We start from the raw sequence: 13,481 nt of genomic DNA on the forward strand, positions 1-13,481 counted from the left end.
TCTACAACACAAGAGACATTTGCCTCCCTTCTCCCAACCAATCAAGATTTTCTACAAGACAAGACCTCCAAGAGAAGCCTCTGCCTCTCTCCACTAGGCCTACCACATGGCAGTCTCCAGACAAGAAATGGGAAGCTGGGCCTTTCCAGAGTAATGAACTCTGCACAAGCCTGCTAGTAGGAAGATATCAAAATGCACCTTCCCCACCATCTTAGCTAAGTATCATTTCCATAACACTCCCTATGCTCATAGGAATTGGGAGCAAAGGATCACTGGGACGTGAAAAGTTTTGTGCTTTGTTTCAAGATTTAATGGACGCTAGGATTCTGACAGTATGCGTGTTGTCATCACTTTTCAGTGGAGCCCAGTGGATTCCTACAGTATCCATATATTTATGAAGTCCAGTTGAATGCAGAAGGCTGTGCACCACTGATCTTACTGACAAAAAGATAAGCACTTTGGCTCTTTACCTAGAGTGCAGTAAATAGGAAGGCAAGGAACCCAGAAAATAAGTTTGTCAGACTTGTTTTCTTCTGAGTGAATGCAGACTATGTCTTCCTTTTTCTTTCCAAATACGGAATTTATTCCGCTTCCCTATGTGTGATGGGCTTGCTGGCTGTACATTCCCCTGGAAAAGGGGGTGGGGGGGGGGGAAGAGCACAGAATTACAGTTTACTTTTGGACTGCATCCAACTTCATTTTGTAGCAAGTATTAAACATGCAAGGTGTTTGACATTTTGCTGGAAGTTAAAATCCACATATATTCTTGTAACAAGTAAATCAGTCTGAAGTGATTGATGTTATTTTATGTCACTAGCTGGGATTTAATACTGATGTGGCAATGCAATAAATAAGGTTAGCTGTTAGGCACAGACCAAGGTTCTAAGAGCCAAAAAACAAGGCATACAGCAAAATTCTGTCCTATTCCTATGATACCTACAAGAACCAAGTTAAAACTATATTTTGTTTATACTAAGTTTAAAAAAATAAACTTTTGCTCTATCATGCTACATGCTAGCTTTTGCTAAGTAACTATGTAGTCTTATTGCTGCAACTGTCATCCTTCCTTTAACCACTCCCTACTGTTTTACAACACACTTTGTTGCATCATGTCTAGAGTTCTATTTAGGTATCATGCCCACCACTATGGTATCTGAGTGTAATTCCACTGAAAGCTTTTGAGAGGACAAGGACCATGTCTTCTTAACCTGTATAGTTTATGGAACATGCCTCCACATAATAAACTATTTCCATGAAGTGCCCACCCACAAAGATCTCAATGACCCTACTGCTAGTAACAAATAAAAGAAAATCTGCAGAACTGAGTCCTTCCAGCTATGACTTTTGAACAAACCAACTATGTACGCTCTTCTCTTCACCAATACAGTAAGCAATAAGTAAAACACGTTGAAGCCATTGACCACCATGACATTTGCCAGAGAATGGTTATGTGAAACCTAGGGTGATCTATTAAATGAGACCTGATAGCAGAACCTGAGCTGCTCGAATACTAAGTTTCAGGAAAGGCATCTATGCCATATATTCTGTTCTACAGAGGTGAAAAGTGGATATAAAGAGTCAAGCGATGAAGCAAAAAAGCATCACACAACACCCGATGAGGCTGAAGTTTTAACTAATAACAAGGTCCCACGCAGCCCGTGGTCACAACATTTGCTGCAGAATCCACCACTTGCCAAACATTTATGCTCAAAACCATTTTTTATTAAGTACCCAGCCCTCCTGGTTGTAAAGAGGAGTTTGGAGGCTATGTAGTCTAGTGGATAGCATGTTGACTGGGACTCAGGAGACCTGGGTTCTATTCCTGAAAATGACACAAGAACATAAGGACAGCCATACTTGGTCAAACCAATGGTCCATCTAACCCAGTATCCTGTCTTCCGACAGTAGCCAATGCCAGGTGCTTTGGAGGGAATGAACAGAACAGGCAATCGAGTGATCCATACCTGGTCATCCATTCCTAGCTTCTGGCAATCAGAGATTAGGGACACCTAGAGCAGTGTTTCTCAATCTTTCCAAACTACGGTACCCCTTTCAGAAGTCGGATTTGTCTTGTATTCCCCAAGTTTCACCTTACTTAAATACTTGCTTACAAAATCAGACAAACACACAAAAGTGTCACAGCACACTATTACTGAAAAATTGCTTTCTTTCTCATTTTTGCCATATAATTATAAAATAAATCGATTGGAATATTGTACTTACGTTCCATTGTGATACTTGTCTGAAGCCCAAGCCCTGCCACCCAGGGCTGAAACATGTAACTTAGCTTCGCAAGGCCCTCTGTGGCATGGGGCCCTGGACAATTGCCCTGCTTCCTACTCCCTAGCACTGCCCTGCACTTGCGGCTCCTCTAAACCCATTCCACAATCCCCAGGTTGATAAACACTGATCTAAATGAGTTGAGTAGTCCCCAGAAGACCTGTGTAGCCTCACGTACATGGTTGAGAGCCACTGACCTAGAGATAGGTATGTAAAAGGTTAACCAGTAAGCATTAGGCTTACTGGTTAACCCTCCTTAACCACTAACCCCCATGCCACCCAGAATGGCCCCAGCCGGCCCCACACCACCCGGAGAGGCCACCGAAGCAGCACCACCCCAGCCACACCGCCGTGGGACCGGCCCTTTAATCGATTTACCATTTAAATGAAATATTTTTAATCATTTAAACAGTAAACTTTTTAAACAATCTTTACATGCCTACCAAGGACATGGGGCTGCAGACCTGACTATCCTGGCTAATAGCCATTCATGGACCTATTCTCCATGAACTTACCTAGCTCTTTTTTGAAACCTGCTATAGTTTTGGCCTTCACAAAAGCCCCTGGTAGCGAGTTCCACAGGCTGACTGTGCATTGTGTGAAGAAGTACTTCCTTTTGTTTGTTTTAAACCTGCTGCCTATTCCTGGTTTTACCAGTCACCTACGGGGTAACCTTGAACAAGTCACGTCTTCTCTCTGCCTCATTTTCCACAACTATAAAATGGGGATAATAATACTTAGCTTCTCTATAAAGTTCTTTGAGAACTACTGATGGAAAGCACTATTAAGACACGAAAGAAGTGTAGGCCAATGCCTGAAACAACAGCTGTAACAAGTTTTATATATAATCTGCAAAGAGTTAACTTAGGTCTATGAACAAAAAACACGGGCCTTACTTACAGGATGAGGGGCTCTGTCCTGAAAAACGTGATTGAAAAAAAGACATGGGGATCATGGTGAATAACCAGTTGAACATGAGCTCCCAGTGCAATGCTGTGGACAAAGGGGCTAATTTGACAGGTTTCAGAGTAGCAGCCGTGTTAGTCTGTATTCGCAAAAAGAAAAGGAGTACTTGTGGCACCTTAGAGACTAACAAATTTATTAGAGCATAAGCTTTCGTGAGCTACAGCTCACTGTAGCTCACGAAAGCTTATGCTCTAATAAATTTGTTAGTCTCTAAGGTGCCACAAGTACTCCTTTTCTTAAAGGGGCTAATGTGAACCTTGGATATATAAACAGGAGAATATCAAGTAGAAGTTAGGAGATTATATTACTTGTATCTGGCACTGGCTCTGGCATCCACAATTCAACAAGGATGTTAATAAATTGGAGAGGGTTCAGAGAAGAGCGATGAGAATGATTAAAGGATTACAATACATGCCTTATAGTGAGAGACTCTAGGAGCTCAATCTATTTAGTTTACCAAAGAGACGGTTAAGGGGTGACTTGATCCAAGTGACTTAGAATCATAGAATATCAGGGTTGGAAGGGACCTCAGGTGATCTAGTCCAACCCTCTGCTCAAAGCAGGACCAATCTGCAATTTTTGGCCCAGATCCCTAAATGGCCCCCTCAAGGATTGAACTCACAACCCTGAGTTTAGCATGCCAATGCTCAAACCACTCAGCTATCCCTCCCCCGCAAAGGCTTACCCCATGATCACATTAACATGCTGACAAGGAATCACAGATATCACTAGGTACAGTCTCTGATAACGTTCAACTTTTGGCATTACGTATAGTTTTCCCAGTGGAATATTTGTCTTTGATTGTTAGTTTTAATTCATATGTAGAACACTAGTTCATAACACTATTAAATGTAAGGTGAGCAGAGGTGGGGGTGGGGAAATTTATTTTCTTAATATAAGGATTATTTGCAATTGTTTGCAGAGCAAGTTAGCTTCACTACACAACATCAATTTATGGTCACCTAATTTAAACCAGTCTTAGAGCATTCATGAATGAAGAAAGTTAACCAGCCTGAGGAACTCATTGCCAGGTGATGCTGTGAAGGCCAAAAATATAACTGAGTTCAAAAAAGCATTAGATAAGTTAATGGAAGATAGGTCCATCAATGGCTACTAGCCAAGATGGTCAGGGACGTGCAACTCCATGTTCTGGATGTCCCTAAACCTCTGAAAACACAACTGGCTAACAACTGATGGATCACATGAAATTGCCCTGTTTTTTTTTTTATTCCCTCTGAAGCATCTGGCACCGACCACTGTCAGATACATGATACTGGACTAGATGGCCCATAGGTCTGACCCAATATTCATAACATCAATTTTTTCTATTTAAGCTATTTAAATAGCATTGTAACCATTAAAACCAAAAGAATATTTAAGATTCTACCTGTTAAACAGGTCATTTTATTACTCTTAATTAAGCAATTGCCACAAGGAGAGTTACACTTCTGATACTTGACTTTTGTCATTTGGAGGTGTTAATATAAATCTCATTTTTGGAGGATTAGGTTATCTCATTCAAAACCTTGTTACCAAGAATTCTTCCGTTTCATACAAAGGGAATAGGAAAATTCAAAGGTTATTCTGCCTACTTTTTCAGAATGCTGAACAGATGTTCAAACTGTTCTGAGAGTTCCCAGCAGTGATTCAGCACTGTGATGGGGAAAAAAAAGAAAATACAGCTTTATACTATTTATGGCACTACTTATAGCGAGCAAGTGTTCTCAATTTGAGGGGGGGTGAGATGGGTATGCAGCATATTATATATTCATAATTTAGTGCCTTAAACTCTAATTCTGACAAAATGGAAGATGTACACAATGGAGTAATTTTGTTTCCTAGCTTTGTCCCATCCCCACACCATTAGTCTACTAAATAACATTAATGTGTTTTAACATGGTTTGATGTAGTCAACAAAGGCAAATCTAAACATGCCAAGACACAACTGAGGCACTACCACATTAGAAGAGTTACCCACCTGAGTAAATTCTGTTGTGTGGACAGGCCCTTGTTACATTCGAATCAATGTATTGCACAGACATTAGAATCTTGTAAAAAGGGCATAAGAATGTTCAGTTTGTACAGAAACACCTCAGAACATTTGGAAAGCAGAAAACAGGATGTGTCCTAACCTATTCAACCCAATTTTATGTTTACTGAAAATCTCATTACTACAAGTTTCATATTAAATATAAATGCATGGCACTAAAGAAGGAGACATTTGCTTATATCAATCAATAAGATCATCCCATTCTATTATTTAAAAAGCAGAACAGAATCTACCGAATTAAGTTCAGAGCCAAATGTTTTACACTTATGCACTCCTCAAATACTGCTAAATATAGAAAAGCAGCAGAAAGGGGAATGTGTTTCCAGCTGAACACAAAAGCATCTGTAGCACATCATCAATTCATACAATATAATTAAATTAAAGATTTAACATTGCACTATGGTTCTACAGTGAGAGACACAAACTGTTTCACAGCTAAAGTTATCCTCCATTCTCACCACACCACCACTACCAGTATACCTTTTCCTGCTCTTAACAGCTAGACAAGAATTTTTCCAACTGAAGCTGCTGAAATAAACAGCTTTTCTACAATTTACACTTTTCAGAGATTAGTAATTGCATTTACAGCAGTAGTTGAACTCCACTCCATAGTAACTATGTCTTGCTATATTATTCTTGTTGCCATACACACATTTCGTGTCACTTTAAAAACCACCCCATAGGACATACAGACGCTTACAAGAGCGAGATTAAAAGGCTTTTCCTTTCTGTTGGATTTTAAAATCCAATTAATTGCTTTGCAAAACAGAACATCTTTTCATAAGCGATAGTTAGTGTAAAAATGATTAAGGCTTTCTACTTCATTCTAGTAAGCATTTAACATATTTGTAGTGGGGGAGGCAAGTTATTAATACAGTAATTCTTTAATTGTTCAGGAACTCTGCCTCATGGTCAGTTTTAAAGCTTTATGTATTTATTTGCTAAAAATGTTCCCCCTTTGCTGAACATGCATTTAATTTTGATAACTGTAAACTTATGCATCTTACAGGGTTCTCTGGGGCGCTCAGCGAGCAAGGCTTACATGCCTTATGTTCATCAGCAGCTTCTATGATGTTCAACAGAAAAGCTTCAAGCTCTAACAGCAGGGCAGGAACATTAATACCAAGCGGATTATTTAAGATCCATATCAAGCTGAAAAAATAAACATTTCCTCTATGAATCTGAATGTAAGTAAATGCCTCTTCCTCCTCCCCTAATTTCATCATCTCCCCTGCAATCTGGAAGGGAGGGACAATGTCTATCATATGAACAAAGATGCCACTAGAAAATCTAAGCAGATGAAGTGTTAATTGTTGAAATGTAATGATTACAGGCAATCTCCACTTACAAACTGCAGATTGCACAGAGAAAGGTAAACAGGATCTCTTCACACACTCCATAATCAATAAAAAGAAAAGGAGTACTTGTGGCACCTTAGAGACTAATAAATTTATTAGAGCATAAGCTTTCGTGAGCTACAGCTCACTTCATCACGGCTGCTACTCTGAAACCTGTCCACAATCAATGTTTAGGAACTTTGGTGTGGGAGTGTGTATCTTTGCACTCGTCATGCTGCATGCTTCAGAACTTTGCATGTTTGCTGAGGGAGATCTAGCTTTGCTCGGGTGCCATCTACAGCAGCTCCAGTACCATGGGGACACAAACATGCTGCTACCTGCCCAGCAGTGCAGGCCCCAAAGCTCAGCACAGCGCGGCCAGCTCCCCTGAGAAACAGGGTCCATGGAACCAGCTCAATCATGATCCCTAACCATCCATAGCAGGCCCTTGCCTGAGCCAAGCTGGAAGGGTAAATCCGTCCCACAAATCCGCATTAGGCTAATGGGAGACAGACCGACAGACTGAGAGGCTGCCAGCTCCTGGGGAACTGCATGCGCTTTAGTTACGCGGGGGCACGGATCACTTACTTACACACACACACACACACACCCCCAATGGCATGCGCTTTAGTTACGCGGGGGCACGGATCACTTACTTACACACACACACACACACACCCCCAATGGCATGCGCTTTAGTTACGCGGGGGCACGGATCTTTAGAATCATAGAATCATAGAATATCAGGGTTGGAAGGGACCTCAGGAGATCATCTAGGATCACTTACTTACACACACACACACACACACACACACGCAATGGCATGCGCTTTAGTTACACGGGGGCACGGATCACTTACTTACACACACACACACACACACACACACACCCAATGGCATGCGCTTTAGTTACGCGGGGGCACGGATCACTTACTTACACACACACACGCAATGGAAGTTTTCAGAGTAGCAGCCGTGTTAGCCTGTATTCGCAAAAAGAAAAGGAGTACTTGTGGCACCTTAGAGACTAACAAATTTATTGGAGATGAAGTGAGCTGTAGCTCACGAAAGCTTATGCTCTAATAAATTTGTTAGTCTCTAAGGTGCCACAAGTCCTCCTTTTCTTTTTGCAATGGAAGTTGTGCCTCAGATCCGCAGCAGGAAGAGGCAATGCACCAGCCCAGCAGCAACACCAGGGCAACACAAGAGCCAGCCCGGCCCGGCCCTGCCCGTAGAGATCATCCCCCGGCGAGCCGGGAAGCGTCCCCCTCACCCGCACATCCAACTCCCCCCACTGCCAGGGGACGCGGGATGCTCCCCCCGCCCCAGACCCTCCACGAGCAGCCCAGAGCTGGGGCACGGGGACGGGGGAAGCTTCCTGCCCCCTAGACTTTCACCTTCACAGCCCAACAGGAGACAAAGATCCCTGCGCCATCCCACGGAGGGCGGGGGTGGGGGGGGCGAAGGGGGAATTCCCCCCCCCCTCAGGATCGCGAGCCTCCTCAGCGTCCTCACAGGGACCTGACCCTCATTCCCCCCCCCCCACTCACAGATTCCCTCCCTGGGGAGTTTGACCCCCCCCCCACTGCACTAGATCACTCCCCCCCCAGCCCCGCGCGCGCGCCCGCTCCCCCACTCCGCGATTCCCCCCCCCCCTCAGCTCGCCCACCCAGCTGCCCCTCAGCATCCGACCCCCGCCTCAGCCACTTCCTCGCCTTTCTCCCCTCAGGATCCCTCCCCGCTCACTGCGCCGCCCCCCCTCGGGAGGCGACCCCCCCCCCACTCACTCACTCACTCACTCACCCCAGCACCACCAGCTCCCCGTACTTGACGGGCTCCTTGTTGGGGGCGCAGTGCTCCTCCTGGCTGGGGGAAAACATGGGGCCGCCGCTCGCCCTCCCGCCCGCCCGCTACAGTCCCATCGGCAGGGGATGAGGGGAGTCCGGAGCGGGCCCCGCACTGCGCCCGCGAGCGCCCGACAGCAGCCACTAAAGCCGAAGGGGAGCGGGAAGATACCAACTCGCATCAGGCGGCGGGGGGAGGTGCCGCTTTGTGGCCGGCCCAGCTCCCCGTCGCCTCCCCCCACCCATGCGCTGCCCGTGGGCGGGGGGATGCTTCCCCCCTCCCCTCCCGCCGGGGACCGCAGTGGTACAGCCCGCTCTGTTATGTAAACATAGAGTAAGGAGACGGGGCAGCTCTTAAAGGGGCCGCCGGCTTCAGCCGACCCTCCCCTGCCTGCCCGCCCGCCCGGTCCCACTGCCGCTCGCAGCGGGGACGAACGGGGCTCGAGCTCCGGCCTCCGGAGCGCGGGGTTCTAGATCGGCCGCGCGTACCGGCGAGGTTCTAGAGCCCCGCCAGCCAGGTTGGCGGGGCTCTAGCTCGGCGGCGCATAGGCGGCGGGTTCGCGGGCGGCAGTCGGGTCCGCCTGACGCTGGAGTTGAGTTCTAGATCAACCCCCGCCCCCCTCAGCACCCCACCTACCCGGGGCGTGGGTTTGAGACTGGCAGGCGCTGTGCTCCACGCCAGGGTGACCTGGATCGCTATGCCCTCCGCCCGTGCCAGAGCAAGGGCTCTAGACTGGCGCCTCTCCCAAGCCCCAACCCGTCAGAGCGGGGGCTCCAGCTCGGCATCCTAGGCACAACGCACCCCAGCCGGTGTTCTAGATCAGTGTCCTCTTCCCCCACACCAGAACGGGGGTCCCCGGTCCGCCTTCCCTTTCCACCGCACGCCACAGCAGCAGTTCGAGGTCAGTGTCCCCCCCAGCCCACGCCAGAGCTGAGGTTCTAGGCCCCCAGCAACTACATCACACCTAGCAATGGGCTATAGATCACTGACACCTGCCTGTCCAGTCAGAGTGGTGGCTTCTAGAGCAGCCAGAGCACGGCTCCCAGATCGCCAGCCCAACCAATCTGGGCAGGAGTCCATATGAGCAACAGCCCATCCATGTGACTTGTAGATTGATGGTGCAAATATCCGCAGTGGGGGGTCTATATTGCTAGGGCAACTACACAGAACAGGGAATGCTACATTTCAGGTGCAAAAGTGATCTGGAGCAGGAATTCTGATTGCTGGCATAGCTAACCAGAGCAAGAGGTTTTAGATTATTCTTTCAAAGCAGGGATTCCAGTTTACCATCATCACAACCCAGAGTGGGGAATTCAGGTGACCAGCACAGCCACCCAGCTAGATCACTAGCTGCATGCCTGTTTTTTGCAAGTGCTGGAGAACAGAAGAGCTCCCCTCTTCTGAAACTTAGACAGCCAGCATTAGCACTAGGGGGTATAACTAGTTCTGTCCATTTTTTATTTATTCCTGTTTTCTAACAGAGAGGGGTCTGAGCCACTACATTCAGATTCTGAATCTCAGTCCCTCGCACCCCTGCAAGCACGGCCTGGAGCTGTTTAAAGGTGGGAGCTCTCAGCTAGAAGCATTCAAGACCAACAACGGAATCCTCCAAAACTGTCAAGAACAAATCCATTACATTAGGGGGCCATCCATGAACAGAAGCACATTCAACATTTTCATTCTGTTTCATGAGTAGTAACAACTTTCTTTTAAAACTTCCCTCTTTACTACCCCCTCCCCCTGCTTCCCAAGAAGTGTGCACATTAAGGACAGCAGTAATGATGATATTACAGCAGGAAAACAGGTCACACTGACCATATTCACTGCACCATATTCACTGCACTGCACAGGACATTACTCAGTAGCATGCATTTGGCTGGACACTCACTGGGTGGATAAATTAATGAATAAGCCAATGTTCCTTGCCTTTAATTTTCTAAATGTTATCACTGGCACCTATGAGATTTTCCCCAAAGAGTCTTTTTATTGTTGTGTTTTGTGGTGGGATGAAGGAAACACTATTCAGGATTTTATTTATCAGCAACTTTAAAGTCCACATTTCTAGCCACTTATGCTTGGTTTCATCTTCTAAAAGCTTAAAAAGCATCCCATGCTTTTGTTCTTCAAGCAGCTCTTGTTTTATGCTTAAAAAAAATTAAAGGGCAGTTTAAAGAAAAACTGTTTAAAAGTCCATGTTTCCACTTTGCAGACATTTTGTGCGGACGTTACAATGATCCTGAGCTTCTGAGTTTTTTCTCTTTAGGGAGTTGGGTTTTGGGGTGTTTTTTTAATACCTTCAAACTTTCTTTTTTTTAAAAAATGTCTTGCATAAAAGCCAGTGATCAGATTACAAATGAGTCCCACTGCAGGCAATAGGAATGGATGCTGTCCATTTCTTCTGCCTTTCCGGGAAAGGAGCATTGCAACTATTCTGTAGTCTGCAGGAGGCCTCTCCAAAGACAATGGTGAAATCCTGGGGAGGGAATTTACGGTTGGATGGTGGGGAATTTTGAAAATCATGGTTAAAGAGGAGCCACATTACTAAAAGCTAGAGGGGTTATAGCACAGTAGGTCATTAGTATAAATAAGTGAACCTTACTACACCAGATCATGGCTCCTGCTATGACTCTTTTGCATATCTCCAGTGATGCAAAAGGAATGCCAAGCTGCCTTAAACAACCCACTGAGGTTCCCACCATGTAGAGAGTGCCAGGGCAGAAGAGGGCATAGCTAAAACACTGCAGCACTCCAGAAATCCCTGGCTGCTGTAATAAGCCCTTAAGGAGCCACCACCAGCCAGTGGACATTAGACCAACTCTGACGCTGCTCTGACAAGTGTTGGGTGGCCCAGTCAGCTGCAGGATCTGGGGAGCATAAAGGTGGTATAAGGTCATATTTGTCCCATCCCCACCTTGGGTCCTGCACCAATCAGAGCTTGGCCATACTTGAGAATTAAGCCCAGTGAGTCAGATTTTTCAGCCAGTCTCATGATGGCTTCCATTTTATTTTATTTTACTCACTCCTTTTTCAGCTACGAAGACCATACACCTATAGTTTTGGGTGAGCAGCTATATGATGTGCATGAACAAACACAGGTTGTTTGTGCGCAAAATGAGTTCAGAGCTAATATCATAGGCAATTAGCTGCACTCACACAAGAATGGAAACCGAAGAAGAAAAATAAGCCAATACTTTTTACAATTATTTCTAAAGACTTTTATTTCCTGCTGCATAAGTACATGGTACCTTAGTCTCAGAGTAGCAGCCGTGTTAGTCTGTATTCGCAAAAAGAAAAGGAGTATTTGTGGCACCCTAGAAACTAACAAATTTATTTGAGCATAAGCTTTCGTGAGCTACAGCTCACTTCATCGGATGTATTTGGTGGAAAATACAGAGGGGAGATTTATATACACACACAAAGAACATGAAACAATGGGTTTTATCATACACACTGTAAGGAGAGTGATCACTTAAGATGAGCCATCACCAGCAGTGGGGGGGGGGGAAGGAGGAAAACCTTTCATGGTGACAAGCAAGGTGAGCCATTTCCAGCAGTTAACAAGAACATCTGAGGAACAGTAGGGGGTGGGGTGGGGGGGAGAAATAACATGGGGAAATAGTTTTACTTTGTGTAATGACTCATCCATTCCCAGTCTCTATTCAAGCCTAAATTAATTGTATCCAGTTTGCAAATTAATTCCAATTCAGCAGTCTCTCGTTGGAGTCTGTTTTTGAAGTTTTTTTGTTGAAGGATAGCCACCCTCAGTTCTGTAATCGAGAGACCGGAGAGATTGAAGTGTTCTCCGACTGGTTTTTGAATGTTACAATTCTTGACATTTGATTTGTGTCCATTTATTCTTTTACGTAGAGACTGTCCAGTTTGACCAATGTACATGGCAGAGGGGGCATTGCTGGCACATGATGGCATATATGACATTGGTAGATATTCAGGTGAACGAGCCTCTGATAGTGTGGCTGATGTGATTAGGCCCTATGATGGTGTCCCCTGAATAGATATGTGGACAGAGTTGGCAACGGGCTTTGTTGCAAGGATAGGTTCCTGGGTTAGTGGTTCTGTTGTGTGGTGTGTGGTTGCTGGTGAGTATTTGCTTCAGGATGGGGGGCTGTCTGTAAGCAAGGACTGGCCTGTCTCCCAAGATCTGTGAGAGCGATGGGTCGTCTTTCAGGATGGGTTGTAGATCCTTGACGATGCATTGGAGAGGTTTTAGTTGGGGGCTGAAGGTGATGGCTAGTGGCGTTCTGTTATTTTCTTTGTTGGGCCTGTCCTGTAGTAGGTGACTTCTGGGTACTCTTCTGGCTCTGTCAATCTGTTTCTTCACTTCAGCAGGTGGGTATTGTAGTCCTTTTCTTTTTGCGAATACAGACTAACACAGCTGCTACTCTGAAACCTGTCATTATGCAAGGCACTGAATTTAGCCGTATAGAGTGGAAATCTGTCAACTTCATGAAAAAACTCGCACAGATTGGAATTAATTTGCGAATTGCGGAATTGGAATTAATTTGCAAACTGGATACAATTAATTTAGGCTTGAATAGAGACTGGGAATGATGAGTCATTACACAAAGTAAAACTATTTCCCCATGTTATTTCTCCCCCCCCCCACCCCACCCCACCCCGCACTGTTCCTCAGATTTTCTTGTTAACTGCTGGAAATAGCCTACCTTGCTTGTCACCATGAAAGGTTTTCCTCCCTCTTCCCCCCCCCCCCGTGCTGGTGATGGCTCATCTTAAGTGATCACTCTCCTTACAGCTTCAGAGTAGCAGCCGTGTTAGTCTGTATTCGCAAAAAGAAAAGGAGTACTTGTGGCACCTTAGAGACTAACAAATTTATTAGAGCATAAGCTTTCGTGAGCTACAGCTCACTTCATCGGATGCATTTGGTGGAAAATACAGAGGGGAGATTGATATACACACACAGAGAACATGAAACAATGGGTTTATCATCACTCTCCTTACAGTGTGTATGATAAACCCATTGTTTCA

The 13,481-nt window shown here is 45.4% G+C and overlaps 1 protein-coding gene across 3 annotated transcripts in view; it reads right to left on the reverse strand.

Moving 5' to 3' along the window:
- PELI2 (pellino E3 ubiquitin protein ligase family member 2) overlaps nt 1–13,481 on the reverse strand; it is a 138,871-nt gene that overhangs the window by 115,414 nt on the left and 9,976 nt on the right. Inside the window, exon 2 of one of the 3 annotated variants that reach the window (XM_043517648.1) lies at nt 8,436–8,522. In XM_043517648.1, the coding sequence (XP_043373583.1) occupies nt 8,436–8,512 (77 nt within the window). In that variant the 5' untranslated portion in view covers nt 8,513–8,522. Of the gene's footprint in view, nt 1–4,779; nt 4,815–8,435; nt 8,629–13,481 lie in introns of those variants that run through there. The other 2 variants (XM_038406513.2, XM_043517649.1) reach the window with 2 other exon arrangements.

Source organism: Dermochelys coriacea, chromosome 6, assembly GCF_009764565.3.
Source record: "Dermochelys coriacea isolate rDerCor1 chromosome 6, rDerCor1.pri.v4, whole genome shotgun sequence".
Taxonomy (NCBI): Eukaryota; Metazoa; Chordata; order Testudines; family Dermochelyidae; genus Dermochelys; species Dermochelys coriacea.